This window comes from Corvus brachyrhynchos, unplaced genomic scaffold, assembly GCF_000691975.1.
Source record: "Corvus brachyrhynchos isolate BGI_N302 unplaced genomic scaffold, ASM69197v1 scaffold158, whole genome shotgun sequence".
Classification (NCBI taxonomy): domain Eukaryota; kingdom Metazoa; phylum Chordata; class Aves; order Passeriformes; family Corvidae; genus Corvus; species Corvus brachyrhynchos.
In genome coordinates this window covers 1,385,053-1,396,665 of record NW_008239756.1, presented here as the reverse complement: position 1 = coordinate 1,396,665, position 11,613 = coordinate 1,385,053, and the positions used below count along the sequence as shown (strand labels likewise).

Sequence of the window (11,613 nt, the reverse complement as noted above, 5' to 3'; positions counted from 1 at the left end):
TCAGCAGGGTCTCCTGGCGTTCGTGGCATTTGTCCATCAGTGGTTGGATGAGCGTCATTCGCTTCCCTATTTTAACAGAATATTATCTCTGCCTCTTCTCCAAATTAATTTTTCACCAAAAGTATTTTCTTGTCACCCGCTGATGTGAGTTAATTGCTGCCGTATGCATTTCTTTACATATGTTGATTTGGCACAGAGACAGAACTAATTACGGATCCAAGCTAAGTCGCGATTGTGTCCTTAGCTTCAGAAATAAATCCCACTGGTAGCTGCCCTGCTGCATTTGAAACATTTTGTTCTCGAGTGTGTCTTTCTTGAGGTCCTTTTGACCGCAGTAGGTCCCAAAGGAAGCAGTGGCTTGGGGTTGAAGTATCCTGTTGTCTTGACAGTGGTTGCTGTGGCCAAGGAGGTATTCGTGAGTGTGGACCTGTAGCCAGCCTCTGGTCCTTCGGCTCGGGTGCTCTGCTGGATCTGCCGAGATTGGGTTTTAGGATAAATGGAGTAACTGGAAGTACCTCTCTGATTGCCTTCCTTTCTTGATAGCTAAATAAAACATTTTAACCCTCCCACTCTGCAGAAATTGGACCTCCTCATCATCATCCTGGTCACAGATTGCCTCATCCTGGAATCAGCGAGCATCCTCCCTGGGGAGGGCCACAGCACCCTGATTTTGGGCCTCCACCACATGGATTTAACGGGCAGCCCCCTCACATGCGGCGCCAAGGGCCCCCTCACATGAACCACGATGATCCCAGTCTGGTGCCAAATGTTCCCTACTTCGATCTTCCCGCTGGACTGATGGCTCCGCTTGTCAAAGTAAGTGCTTGCTATGGGACTGAGTGGTGGGGTTAAAAGATCCAAAACCTGTTGTTGTTATTAGGGGCAGTTCAACGTGGACGTGTATAATTTCGAATCCTTCCATCCCACAACTGGTTGCGTAGGGTTTAAGAGCAGGAGTAGTTGCGGGGACTAGGTAGTGAAAATGGTGATGATTTTCAAGTGTTGTGTGCCAGAAGAAAGCTGGTTGAGCTCACAGCATGAAAGACTAATTTACACTTTAAAATCTGATCCCTGTTTGTAGGAAATGGAAATCCCCAGTGATTTTCAGATGGCTGGAGAGACCTCGTAGGTCTGATGGGGCCACTGTACTAGTTCTTCGTAATTGGAATTCTCGTGAAGATGTTTTACAATGTCAATGTTATATACGCAGAGAAGGATAGAGAATAGGAAACATACCTGCATCGGCATCTTCAGGGATATTTATATTTATGTACTCCGTATTTGAGATGAACAAATAAGCCTCTTCCATCTCTTTGTGTTATTCTCGTATACCAGTTTGTGCCAGGCTTCCATCCAGCCACATTAGCACAAAGGTGGATGAGATCTGCATTTTATCTACCTGGTGGCCCACTTAATACTGCGACCTGTGCAGTGCAGGCTTTTCTCAGAGACCTCAATAGTGATAGCACAAGGAAGCATCGGGTCATCTGCAGAATCCTTATTTTCAGGTCATCTTTTATCCAGTATTGAAATTTGAGGTCCCCACACAGCTAAATCTGTATTTATCTCTTCAGATAGCAACCCTGTGACACATGACACGAATGTAATTTGTTTTGTTTCTGGCAGCTTGAAGATCACGAGTATAAACCTTTAGATCCTAAAGATATACGTCTTCCACCCCCAATGCCCCCCAGCGAGAGACTCCTGGCAGCGGTTGAGGCATTTTATAGTCCACCATCTCACGACAGGCCTAGAAACAGGTAAGAGTAGGTGTAGCAAATAAAATGGTAAGGAAAATGCTCTATAAGAAGGTGTCTCAAACCACAAAGTGCCTCCCTGTTTTTCGCCCATGTCTCGGTTCTCCTAACGCTCTTATATTGCGACTGCGCTTGCCATTTGAGCCTATGCTGAGATTTGCAAGACAATTTTGCCCAGACCCTTCATTCCGTACAAAATCTGATGAAAATCCTTAAGGTTGACACTGAAGTGGAATTTACGCCTGCGGGTTCTGTGTGGTTGATTTGTTGCAGCGAAGGATGGGAGCAGAATGGACTGTACGAATTCTTCAGAGCTAAAATGAGAGCAAGGCGGAGGAAAGGTCAAGAGAAGAGAAATAGGTGAGAGATCCTGTGCGCTGCCTTCTGCTGTGTGCCGTTCCTGTGGAAGGTGCTTGGGCTAAATGCAGAGGGAAAGTCTGTTCAGCAACATGCTGATGGAATAAGTGAGTTCCAGTGTGCTGGAATTTCTGTCTAATCTGCAGAAAATGGAACCGGCACAAGTTGCCCAGAGAAGCTTTGGCTGCCCCATCCCTGCAAGTGTCCGAGGCCAGGTTAGACGGGGCTTGAAGCCACCCAGAGGTCTAGAGGAAGGAGTCTCTGCCCATTGGCAGGGGTTGGAACTGGATGAGCTTTAAGGTCCCTTCCAACTCAAACCGCTTTGCAATTCCGTGAAACGATTTTTGTCACGCTCGAGCTTTCACTTTCACCGCAGAAGCGGTGCTTTTGTGTGTAATTTGAATTTGATCAGGAGTAGATTTGTGTTTCTGGCACTTCTCCGCGGAACCTCACTGGAGTTTCTCTGCTCATCCGTGCAGTGGGCCGTCTCGGTCTCGCAGTCGGTCTAAAAGCCGAGGTCGTTCATCTTCCCGGTCTAATTCACGATCTTCGAAATCATCTGGCTCCTACTCGAGATCACGCTCTCGCTCTTGCTCTCGATCGCGATCCTATTCTCGCTCACAGTCCAGGTAGGGTGCGGGGGGGCCAAACCTTGGGAGCTGGGGAGTGGGAAAAACCCAACCCTCGAGGCTGATCAAGGAGCTGTGGGCATTGCTCTGGTAACTCGTGCGCTCTCCCTTTCAGAAGCCGGAGCAGGTCCCGCTCCTCTCACAGCCGGTCACGATCACGGTCCCGGTCAAGGTCCAAGTCATACTCCCCAGGAAGGCGGCGCCGTTCCCGCTCTCGCAGCCCCACTCCTCCGTAAGCTTTGGTTTGGTCCCGTCTCCTTTTACCTGGGCTGTTTGAATGGAGCGCCTGCAGGGGCACTGCCTCGTTACTAGGGGATAGATAATAAGCATTTCAACAAAGAGCAGAAAAGATGATGGAAAGCAGATTTAGAAACAATTTATCTGCTATATGTGCTTATAGAGAGAATATTGCTCTATTGTGGTGGCTTTTTAGTTGAATGAAACAGCATGCAACTGTGAAGTCTGTGTACGCCTTCCTTAGGAGCAGGAGTAATTCTCTGAGTGCTCCATTGGGAAGAGCAGAGCGTTTGATTTCCCTTGTGCTGAGAAGCGGGTGATGTGTTTCTGGCACCACCTGAACAACTGCATAATCTAATGGCTTTAATAGAGAATAGCTTAGTAGAGTGGATGGAGTTGTCTTGGATGTTAATGCTTAACAGAATAGGACTGTGCTTTGTGTCAGAACAGTATCACTGGTTCCTAATTTTTTGTTCTTATTTTGTTAGTTCTTCTGCTGGTTTGGGCTCCAGTTCTGGGCCTCCTATACCAGAATCGAGACTTGGGGAAGAAAATAAAGGCCATCAGATGCTAGTGAAAATGGGTAAGATGCTGTTCTAGAATCCTACACAAGCAAGGAAACAAAATTAGACACCGAAGTCTTAGATATAATTAATTAATGCACATCCATAAGGAATTATTCCTTGGCATTCCAAGGTCAGCATAAGGATATTCAGGGATATAAGTATATGGAGCAGTGATAGTTGCCTGTCTGGGAAAGATGCAGAAGACGGGGATGTGAGTTTGGCATCAGATAGAACTGACCTACCCGAGGGCATTTCATCTCCCTGCAGTGCAGGTCAGCAGGGCTGACCAGGCAGATTGGGCTTGCGCTGCCTTTCTTCCTATCCCCCTAACAGTTTTTGGGGATAGTGCTGCTGTCAGCTCCTGGAATGTCTGCATATTAATGCTTGTGAAATAAATGGGACAATTCATGTGTTCTTTCAGGCTGTCTGTTCCCATCCTGCTTTCTCAAACTGGTGCTGTCTTTGGTTGTTTCCAAAATGTCCGTGTTTGTCTTCACAGTTCTAGTAATAAGCAAACAATGAAAGGATTGCAATGTTGTGTCCTTGCTGCAGGATGGAGTGGATCCGGTGGATTGGGAGCCAAGGAACAAGGAATTCAGGATCCAATTAAAGGAGGCGATATCCGAGACAAATGGGATCAGTACAAAGGAGTGGGAGTTGCGTTGGATGACCCTTACGAAAACTACCGAAGAAATAAAAGTTACTCATTTATCGCACGTATGAAGGCCAGGGATGAATGTAAGTGAATGTTTCTCGGCAATTTAGAAACCTGTATGGACTTGAAAGTGATTTTTGTAAACCCAAATCAAAATATCAGTAACTCTTAATTCCTTCTGATGTAACTGATACAGTAAAACAACAGGTAAGTGGACATGTACTCTGATTAACTCAGCAGGTTTTCCTTTTTGGGCATTGTGTTGCATTCTAATTTCTGAAACATTAATTAATTAGCATGTTCTGTGTAAGCCGCTTCCCGGCCGCAATACCGAGCACCCGCATCTTTGAATGCTGCCCCACAAAAACTCGGAGCAGTCGCAAAGTTCGTGGATGGGGAGCTGTGCCACAGAAGGGGCTGCTGCCACAGCAGGGAGGTCCTTGCGGTTGGAATTATGTCAGACCACGCTTACTGTTTACCCCACCCTATTCAGAGTTTCCTACCGTTAGTACCACGTTCTGCCAAAGCCAGAACTGCTAATAAGTTCCCTGTAGTGTAGGAAGGGTTCAGAAAAAGTGGAGGTGCTTATAAGAAGGTGAAAACAATAAACCCAAATGATGGATTTTTGCAGAGAGTCTGTGATACATTGAACATCGGCTCTTGCCAACAGCTAAGAGGAAAAAAAACTGGCATGCTCAATGAAATGTCACTTCTGCCTCTAGATCTGTACAATCAAATGGGTTCAAATAAAGCCCGTAAGGAGAAATTCCTGATTAACAGAACCCTCATTCCACGAAACATTTCAGACAGCTTAGGTAACTGCGGAATGTGTAAGAACTCTTTTCCCTATTGTTTCAGTGAAGCGTGAAACACAAGACCCTCCACCACCCGAATAAGACTCTCTGAAGAAAGATGTCTTGCATCTTCTACAAAACATTAAACTTGTAGAAATCCGGATTAAAGTCTGGAGGAAGTGACAAATGAATTACTTTTAAAACTATGGTGAAAAATGGAAAGCTATGACATGTACTTCAACACTTGTCAATTAGTGCTTAAAAAAGGCCAGTTGTTACTATGACATGTCTAGCAAGTTTAAAAATTTCCATTTATCTTGCAAAACTTTTTTAACTAGTTCCCCATTTTATAGTAGAATTAAACCCCGGTCAAGCTGTTCCTGGTGGAGGATTGTGCCTCATTCATTCCTGTGGAATACAGACATTATCTGATGTGGTTGTATGTTCTCTAGTTCCATAATGTATGTTTATTTCTCTCAAAAGGTTAATTCTATTTGAAGTGGAGGGGTGCTGCCTTGGGATCAAGTCAGACTGATGCTGAGCAGTGTATCCTAATGTCTAAATGGGGAATGAAGCATCTAGTTCCAGTGCAGGTGACCTCTGAGCACTGTGCGAGCTTTTAGAACCTTCCACCCATCTCCAGGCCCCACCCAGCAGCTGCTGCAGCCGCCACTCGGGGCAGGACACGAGGGTCAGTTCTCTGGTAGCTTTCCCAGCACTCTGAGGGATGGGCGATGCTTTGTAATGGAACGCAGTCTTTGAGCTTTTTATATTTTTGTATATACCCTTTAATAAAAGCTAATTAGTTCAATAGAAGAGAATCCATTTTCTCTGCTCTACACGTTTCTATCGACAAGATGTTATTGGAAACTTGCTGTAATCTAAATGAAAAAAGAAACAAACCTTTTGTATCTGTTTCCAGAGACCACCAGCTAGAGCTGTTAGGCCCTTACACTGCACTTCCAGCCCCCAGGTCTGCGTGGCTCCCTTTTCCAGTCGTTCGTTTGTATAGCAAAAACCCTCTTAAAACCATCCAGTTAATATGGTGGAACATCAGTTTGTTCTAGATCTACTGTAGTTGTGGAACTGTACCTGTCTGTGAATCAGCATACAACACCTGTATGTTGCCAACTTGTGAATGTTATTGTTTTGCCTTCCAATAAACACTTTTTTTAAAAATAAAAAGGCAGCTCAGATTTCAGAGTAAGTGGATTCCTGTACCTTGCCTTATAAGCCTTCCTTGTTTCGAGTTTATCTTAATAAATACACCCAAGTGTGTGTTTGGGTTTGTTGTAATCTGACGAGGCTGATTATATAAAAATGCCCTTTGGATAATGGCACTCAAGTCAGGATGTGGTAATTTTCTGCTGTGGTCATATTTCTCGGGGGCTGCAGTACAGACTTCCACTTCTGCCACGATCACAGACGTGCTCGCAGATCTCACAATTCACGGGCTGGATGTGATGGCTTATCGCGGTCCCGGCAGAGAGGAGCGTTCTCTCCATTTCTTTTTTGCTGACAGAGTCTGGCTGAAGGCTTCTGCCTATCCCTGTATTGTGTACATCAGTAAAAAATTCAGGTATAGAAAAGCAAATGATATGTAACAATTAGCAATTTGTACTAACTAATTTATACTAACAGAGCAGTTTGTACAAATCCTTCCAATAGTTTATAACCTTTTATCTGTGCAACTTGGAAGGTTTCTTGTTTCAGCCTTAGAGCTGTAAATATAAACATCACTTTGAAGTTCAGTAACTGTCCAAGCTGTTATTTGTCCTGGGCTCTCTGAATTTCTTCAAGTGCTTGCTCAATTGTTAGAGGTGGGGATTTGTGATTCTTGATGTACTGCAAAAAAAAAAAAACAACTTAATATGCTAATGTCTTTATTATGTAGATGATTATTTATTAAATAGTAGAAAGTAACTAATCTTCATGTCAAGACACCTGCACTTTTCTGTGCTAGCAACAGAAAGTGACCCTTCTGTTGCAGCATCTGCATGATCCTTGTTCATTTTAGGACAGCTAAATGGTACAGCAGAAACATTAATCTTCAAAAACTATGGCCTCCAGCAAGACATTAAGTCTTTTTTTTTAACTGTGTAAACTTATTAATTAATCATATGCAAAGGAACTGGGTTTGCTGCAAATACCACAAGCGTTTGGAAAGGAATATACACTCAGTCTCTGGTTTGTCATAAATACCTCTTTAGCCTCTTCCAGGGTATGGTAGTGGAACTTCTCTTGCTCTAATGACTCCACGAGGGATGTGTGAAGGTGGTGAATGTTCTCAACAAACTGCTGGGTCAGCATCACGTGCTGCTTGCACATGGTATGTAAAACGAGAACCGAGGGACTGTACGCGGTCAGGGCTGCGAGAAAGGGACAGGGTACACTGCGGTAAGGCGCAGTCGGCAGCGAGGGCTCAACAAACCAAGCCGGGCTTAGGTGCAGAAAAGAGAGTAAAAACGAAGAATAAATGTGGTTTCGGTACCTTCTACTGCGTCCGTGCTGATGACGTGACTGGCAATTGGCACTGGATCGATGTAGCTGGTTCCAACAGGGGGGGAGAGCACTGCAGAGGGGTTTGCTGTGCGTAGGATAACATCAGAATTACTGGGTGGGGAGAGTGGAAAGGTTTAGTGCTGCTTACTTGGTGGTTCTTCAGCAGTTTCTTGGGACAGCAGCTGCCCTAAAACCACTGTAGAGCTCAACAGGAGAATTCTGTCAGCCAAAAAAAATGTTGACATAGTTATACAACCTCCACAGTTTCTTTATTCTTAGGCTCACACCACCGTTGCAGAAGGCACCTTTTCTAACCCTAGGCAGACTCAAACACTTTTGTACTCATTGCTTCTGTTTTCAAGCACACTCGAGTTTCTACTTTCTCCTTGAGTGTGGCAAGGAATGGTGGCTCTTAGCACTTTTTCTTTTAAGTAAAGAGGCGTAGGCAGGGAGCTACCCCTCAGGATGTGAAAGCTCCTCTCTGATCCTGTCATGGGGCCATAATGCTTTCCCAAGAGAGAACTACAATGCAAAACAACTCTATGATGAGCAATCACTTTAGTAACGCTACGGTGCTGTTATTTACGATAATGAAGATATCAGAATATTGAATTTCATTAGAGAGTACTACTCGTGCTATTGTGAGCTCTGTCGCTAACGCTGGCTCATCCAGCCACTGGTCCTGTGGGGGGTATTTTTAAGCAAAAAACATTACTTACTGTGATATTCAATCCCAATCTTTTCTGTAGAGAGCAGATTAAAGTGTTGGGCTTTAGAAAATCTCTTATTTAGCACCAGTGAGGGGAAGCTGGCACTGAAGTGAAGAACTCTATCAAAGGCTGACTGGCCTGGCATATATAAAAGTGTTAAACTTGCCTGACTAGGGCAGCCATGGCTGAACTCACCCTTTGCCCAGCAGTAGGTGAACGGAGGCCCTGCTGTCTGAACTGCAGTTTCTGTGACGGTCACTCGGTGTCCCCGGCTGTGCCGCTCCTGGGTGACCAACGGGGCCGATGCTGAAGATGGGTGTGCTCCGGAACACGCGCAGCTCGCAGCGTGTCCCTCTAGGGATTCCCTGTCTGTTGTAGACAGAGACCTTTCAAAGTCTTCAGAATATTCTGAATTAAGAGTTCTCTCGTTCTTATTAAGATAATCCTGTTTGTGTGGAGGGAGATCTGAGGAAACTCCACTTAAGTGTTCAGAGATTTCATCTTCGGTGATGCTTTTTTCAACATCCTCTTCAGAAGAATCACTCACACCAGTTACTGCACTGGTCATTTTAAGAGCAGCTTGGTTCTCTTCCCCCACCAATGTATCTTTTTTCACATACTTGTTTGATTCTTGAGTAAACTGAATGTCTTTTCCCTGTAGAAGTATTTTTTTTAGAACCTCCACACTCCACCAAACAAAGGCAGAGTGGGAATAGGTGCTAGTGGGGAATTTCTACTTACTTTCTGCTGTAGTTCTGCTGCCTTACTGGTAGTATCAGGTGCCAAATCATCAAGGCTCAGGATATTCAGTCTGAAGTCTACAAACAAATGACACATCGACATGAGAATTTGCATGAAAGTTACAGTACGCTGTCCCGTAAGTGAGAAAAGTGGAAAAAAAAAAATCGGTACTACCTTCCTAGTTTAGTACCCAAAAACTAATAGCCATCAGTCACTCAGATTCTTTAACATCGTAGAAACTCCTACAATTTCCTCCTTTGGTCTGCTGACTGAAGTTCAAGAGGTTTTTGCTGCCCCTCATTTACAGCTGTTCTCACTCTGACCCATTGGTACATTGTGCCATTGATACATGAAAACTATTTTAAATGTTCTAATTGTTTTGACATCATAACATCACCCACAGCAGCATCATTAATCTGAACCCGTTAAGTAAAAAACCTAAGAAAAATACAAACCTATTACACTAGAAAAAAGAAACAGACCAAGATAATTACTTTGATAAGGCCTTCGTTTATGTGAAATTTTAGCAGTGAATCCTTTTGAAGTGACTATGTTTGATACGAGAATTTATCAGGAGATTATCAGTACAATTCATACCGAGTCTACTGAGACAGTATTTTAAAAAACTTACATTTTGAGCTGCTGCTGGTCAGATCTTCTGCATCAGCTCCTTTTGAAAACAATTCATCTAATGACTTTATTTCACTTCTGTCACTTTCAAGGGATTCTTGGCTTTGCTTGGTGTAGCCTGCTTTAGGCAGAGCAATCTTTACAGTGGCGTCTTTCACAGAAGACGACGGGAATCGAGATCTCATGGTACGTCCTGACAGGTTTCTGCTGGCGGGTGAAGGTGCTGGTGAATTAACTTTACCAAATGCACTTTTCTCCGAGTCTTTGTTGTGAAAAGCAGATGCTTTGGGTAACTCTAATGGTGAAACTTCCGTACGAGGTGGAGGAGGCCTTCCTGATGGAACCGGAGTCTTGCTCTTTTTGAAGAACATGAAAAAGAGATTTATGTGTTACTTCATTGTTATGTGCAGATTGCTAAAGGGAGAACAAATTGTTGTGGGTCAAACAGAGTAATTTTAAGATGTTAAGATGTGAAACTGAATCCTATCATGAGCAAGACACAGATGCACAGTTAAAATTTAAGTGTTGGTGTTACCTAAATAAAAAGCGACCAACCAATTAAAACAATTATATAAAAGCATTAATAAAAATACATAATCCAGCAAAGTTCATATTTACCTTTCTACTCCACTGAGCATCACTTACCAGAACCTTCTGATTCCCATTTCCACTGGAAAACCCCAAAGAGCTCTCCATCAATTCTCTCATTTCCTCTTCATCGCTATCCAAATCAAGCTGTTGTTTAACCGTAACATTCTTTTTAGGGCTTTGGATGCTTTCTTCTTCCTCAGAACAGGCATCCCTGCGGGTCCCATTCCCACTGGTAATACCATAATTCTTCCGGTACTTCGTGCCCCTGGCACCACGTCCATGCCCAGAGGCAGACAAGGGGCACTCCTCAGCCAAAGGCTTCAGGCCCGAGTCAGTGTTCTGCAATTCCAGGTGCTTTTTTTGACTCATGATCTTGCTTTCTAGTTGTGCCACTTTACTCAGAACTGAGCTTAACCGCGCGTGGGAGGCGCTGCCCAGAGTGCTCTGGGCTACGTGGCTGTTCCCTGCCCACACGGTGCTTCCTGGCATCTGGCACCGCTGGGCCCCGCGGGCATTTCCATCGCACGCCTTCACGAACCTGCCACGGTGGGACCGAGTTCTCCCAGCGTTCTCCAGCTCTGTGTCCACCACGGTGAGTTCACCACGAGTGCTGGTCCTGTGGGGTACATGGCCGTGGCCCTGCCAAGAATCAGAGTCAATGACGTTGGAAAAGACCTCTGACATCATCGAGTCCAACCTGTGACTGATCCCCACCTTGTCAACCAGACCAAAGCACTGAGTGCCACATCCAGTCTTCCCTTAAACATGTCCAGGGATGGTGGCTCCACGGGCAACCCCTTCCAATGTCTGACCACCCCTTCTGTGAAGAAATTCTTTCTGATGTCCAACCTAAACCTTCCCTGGCACTGCTTAAGACTGTCCTCTCGCCCTGTCGCTGGTTCCCTGGAAGCAGAGCTGGGCACTACATGGCTGCACCCTTCTGTCAGGGAGCTGTAGGAAGGGAAGGTTGCACACATCCCTCCCCACGCAGGACGCAAACGCCGGCCCGGGCCGCGGCTGCCCAGATACAGACTGACTTAGGGCGCCGATGCCTCACCTGCCCTCGGCCCGCGGGTGCCCGAGAGATCGCGGCCATCCGGGACAGGTCGAGACGGAGATGAACGGGGCAGGACGGACGGGACTGGGACGGGATGGGGCGGGACAGGGTGGGAGAGCACGGCGTCGGGTCCGCCCGGCCCGAGGCGGCGAAGGCTTCTCTGGGGCCGGGCCAGAGCAGGCGGTGCGCCGCCGTATCCGGGAATCCGCGATTCCCCAATATCCCGCCCATTCATTGGCTCCGCGCAGAGCGCTTCCGCGCCGCCAGCCAATCCCAAGCAGGCTTACAGCCGCCGCCACCGGGCGCCCCGACTACAAACCCCAGCATGCACCGGGGTCAAGAAATGCGGATTTGTACAAACCCACCGATTTGGAAATTATCGGACCG

General features: G+C 45.7%; 2 protein-coding genes across 6 annotated transcripts in view; one reads left to right on the top strand and one right to left on the bottom strand.

Moving 5' to 3' along the window:
• CHERP (calcium homeostasis endoplasmic reticulum protein) overlaps positions 1-6,198 on the top strand; it is a 15,563-nt gene extending 9,365 nt beyond the window's left edge. Inside the window, exons 10-17 of the mRNA XM_017742476.1 lie at positions 578-816; positions 1,627-1,760; positions 2,031-2,117; positions 2,594-2,743; positions 2,862-2,975; positions 3,469-3,563; positions 4,099-4,284; positions 5,060-6,198. Coding sequence (XP_017597965.1) covers positions 578-816; positions 1,627-1,760; positions 2,031-2,117; positions 2,594-2,743; positions 2,862-2,975; positions 3,469-3,563; positions 4,099-4,284; positions 5,060-5,097 — 1,043 coding nt within the window. The 3' untranslated portion in view covers positions 5,098-6,198. The remainder of the gene's footprint in view (positions 1-577; positions 817-1,626; positions 1,761-2,030; positions 2,118-2,593; positions 2,744-2,861; positions 2,976-3,468; positions 3,564-4,098; positions 4,285-5,059) is intronic.
• Positions 6,199-6,269: 71 nt separating this feature from the next.
• On the bottom strand, positions 6,270-11,472 carry CUNH19orf44 (chromosome unknown C19orf44 homolog). Of its 5 annotated transcripts, none has more exons than XR_001864673.1 (9): positions 11,227-11,472; positions 10,224-10,808; positions 9,580-9,934; positions 8,949-9,025; positions 8,403-8,862; positions 7,487-7,582; positions 7,198-7,364; positions 6,635-6,840; positions 6,270-6,544 (listed from the first exon to the last, which is right to left on the bottom strand). XR_001864673.1 is itself a non-coding variant. In XM_017742526.1 (8 exons), exons 1-8 carry the CDS (start codon positions 11,455-11,457, stop codon positions 6,763-6,765), a joined length of 2,049 nt encoding a protein of 682 aa, XP_017598015.1. In that variant the 5' UTR covers positions 11,458-11,472; the 3' UTR covers positions 6,270-6,762. The 5 variants fall into 5 exon arrangements, 3 of the variants coding, with proteins under 3 accessions (XP_017598015.1, XP_017598016.1, XP_017598017.1); XR_001864674.1 differs by having other exon boundaries at positions 6,672-6,840; XM_017742526.1 differs by having other exon boundaries at positions 6,270-6,840.
• Positions 11,473-11,613: the final 141 nt, after the last annotated feature.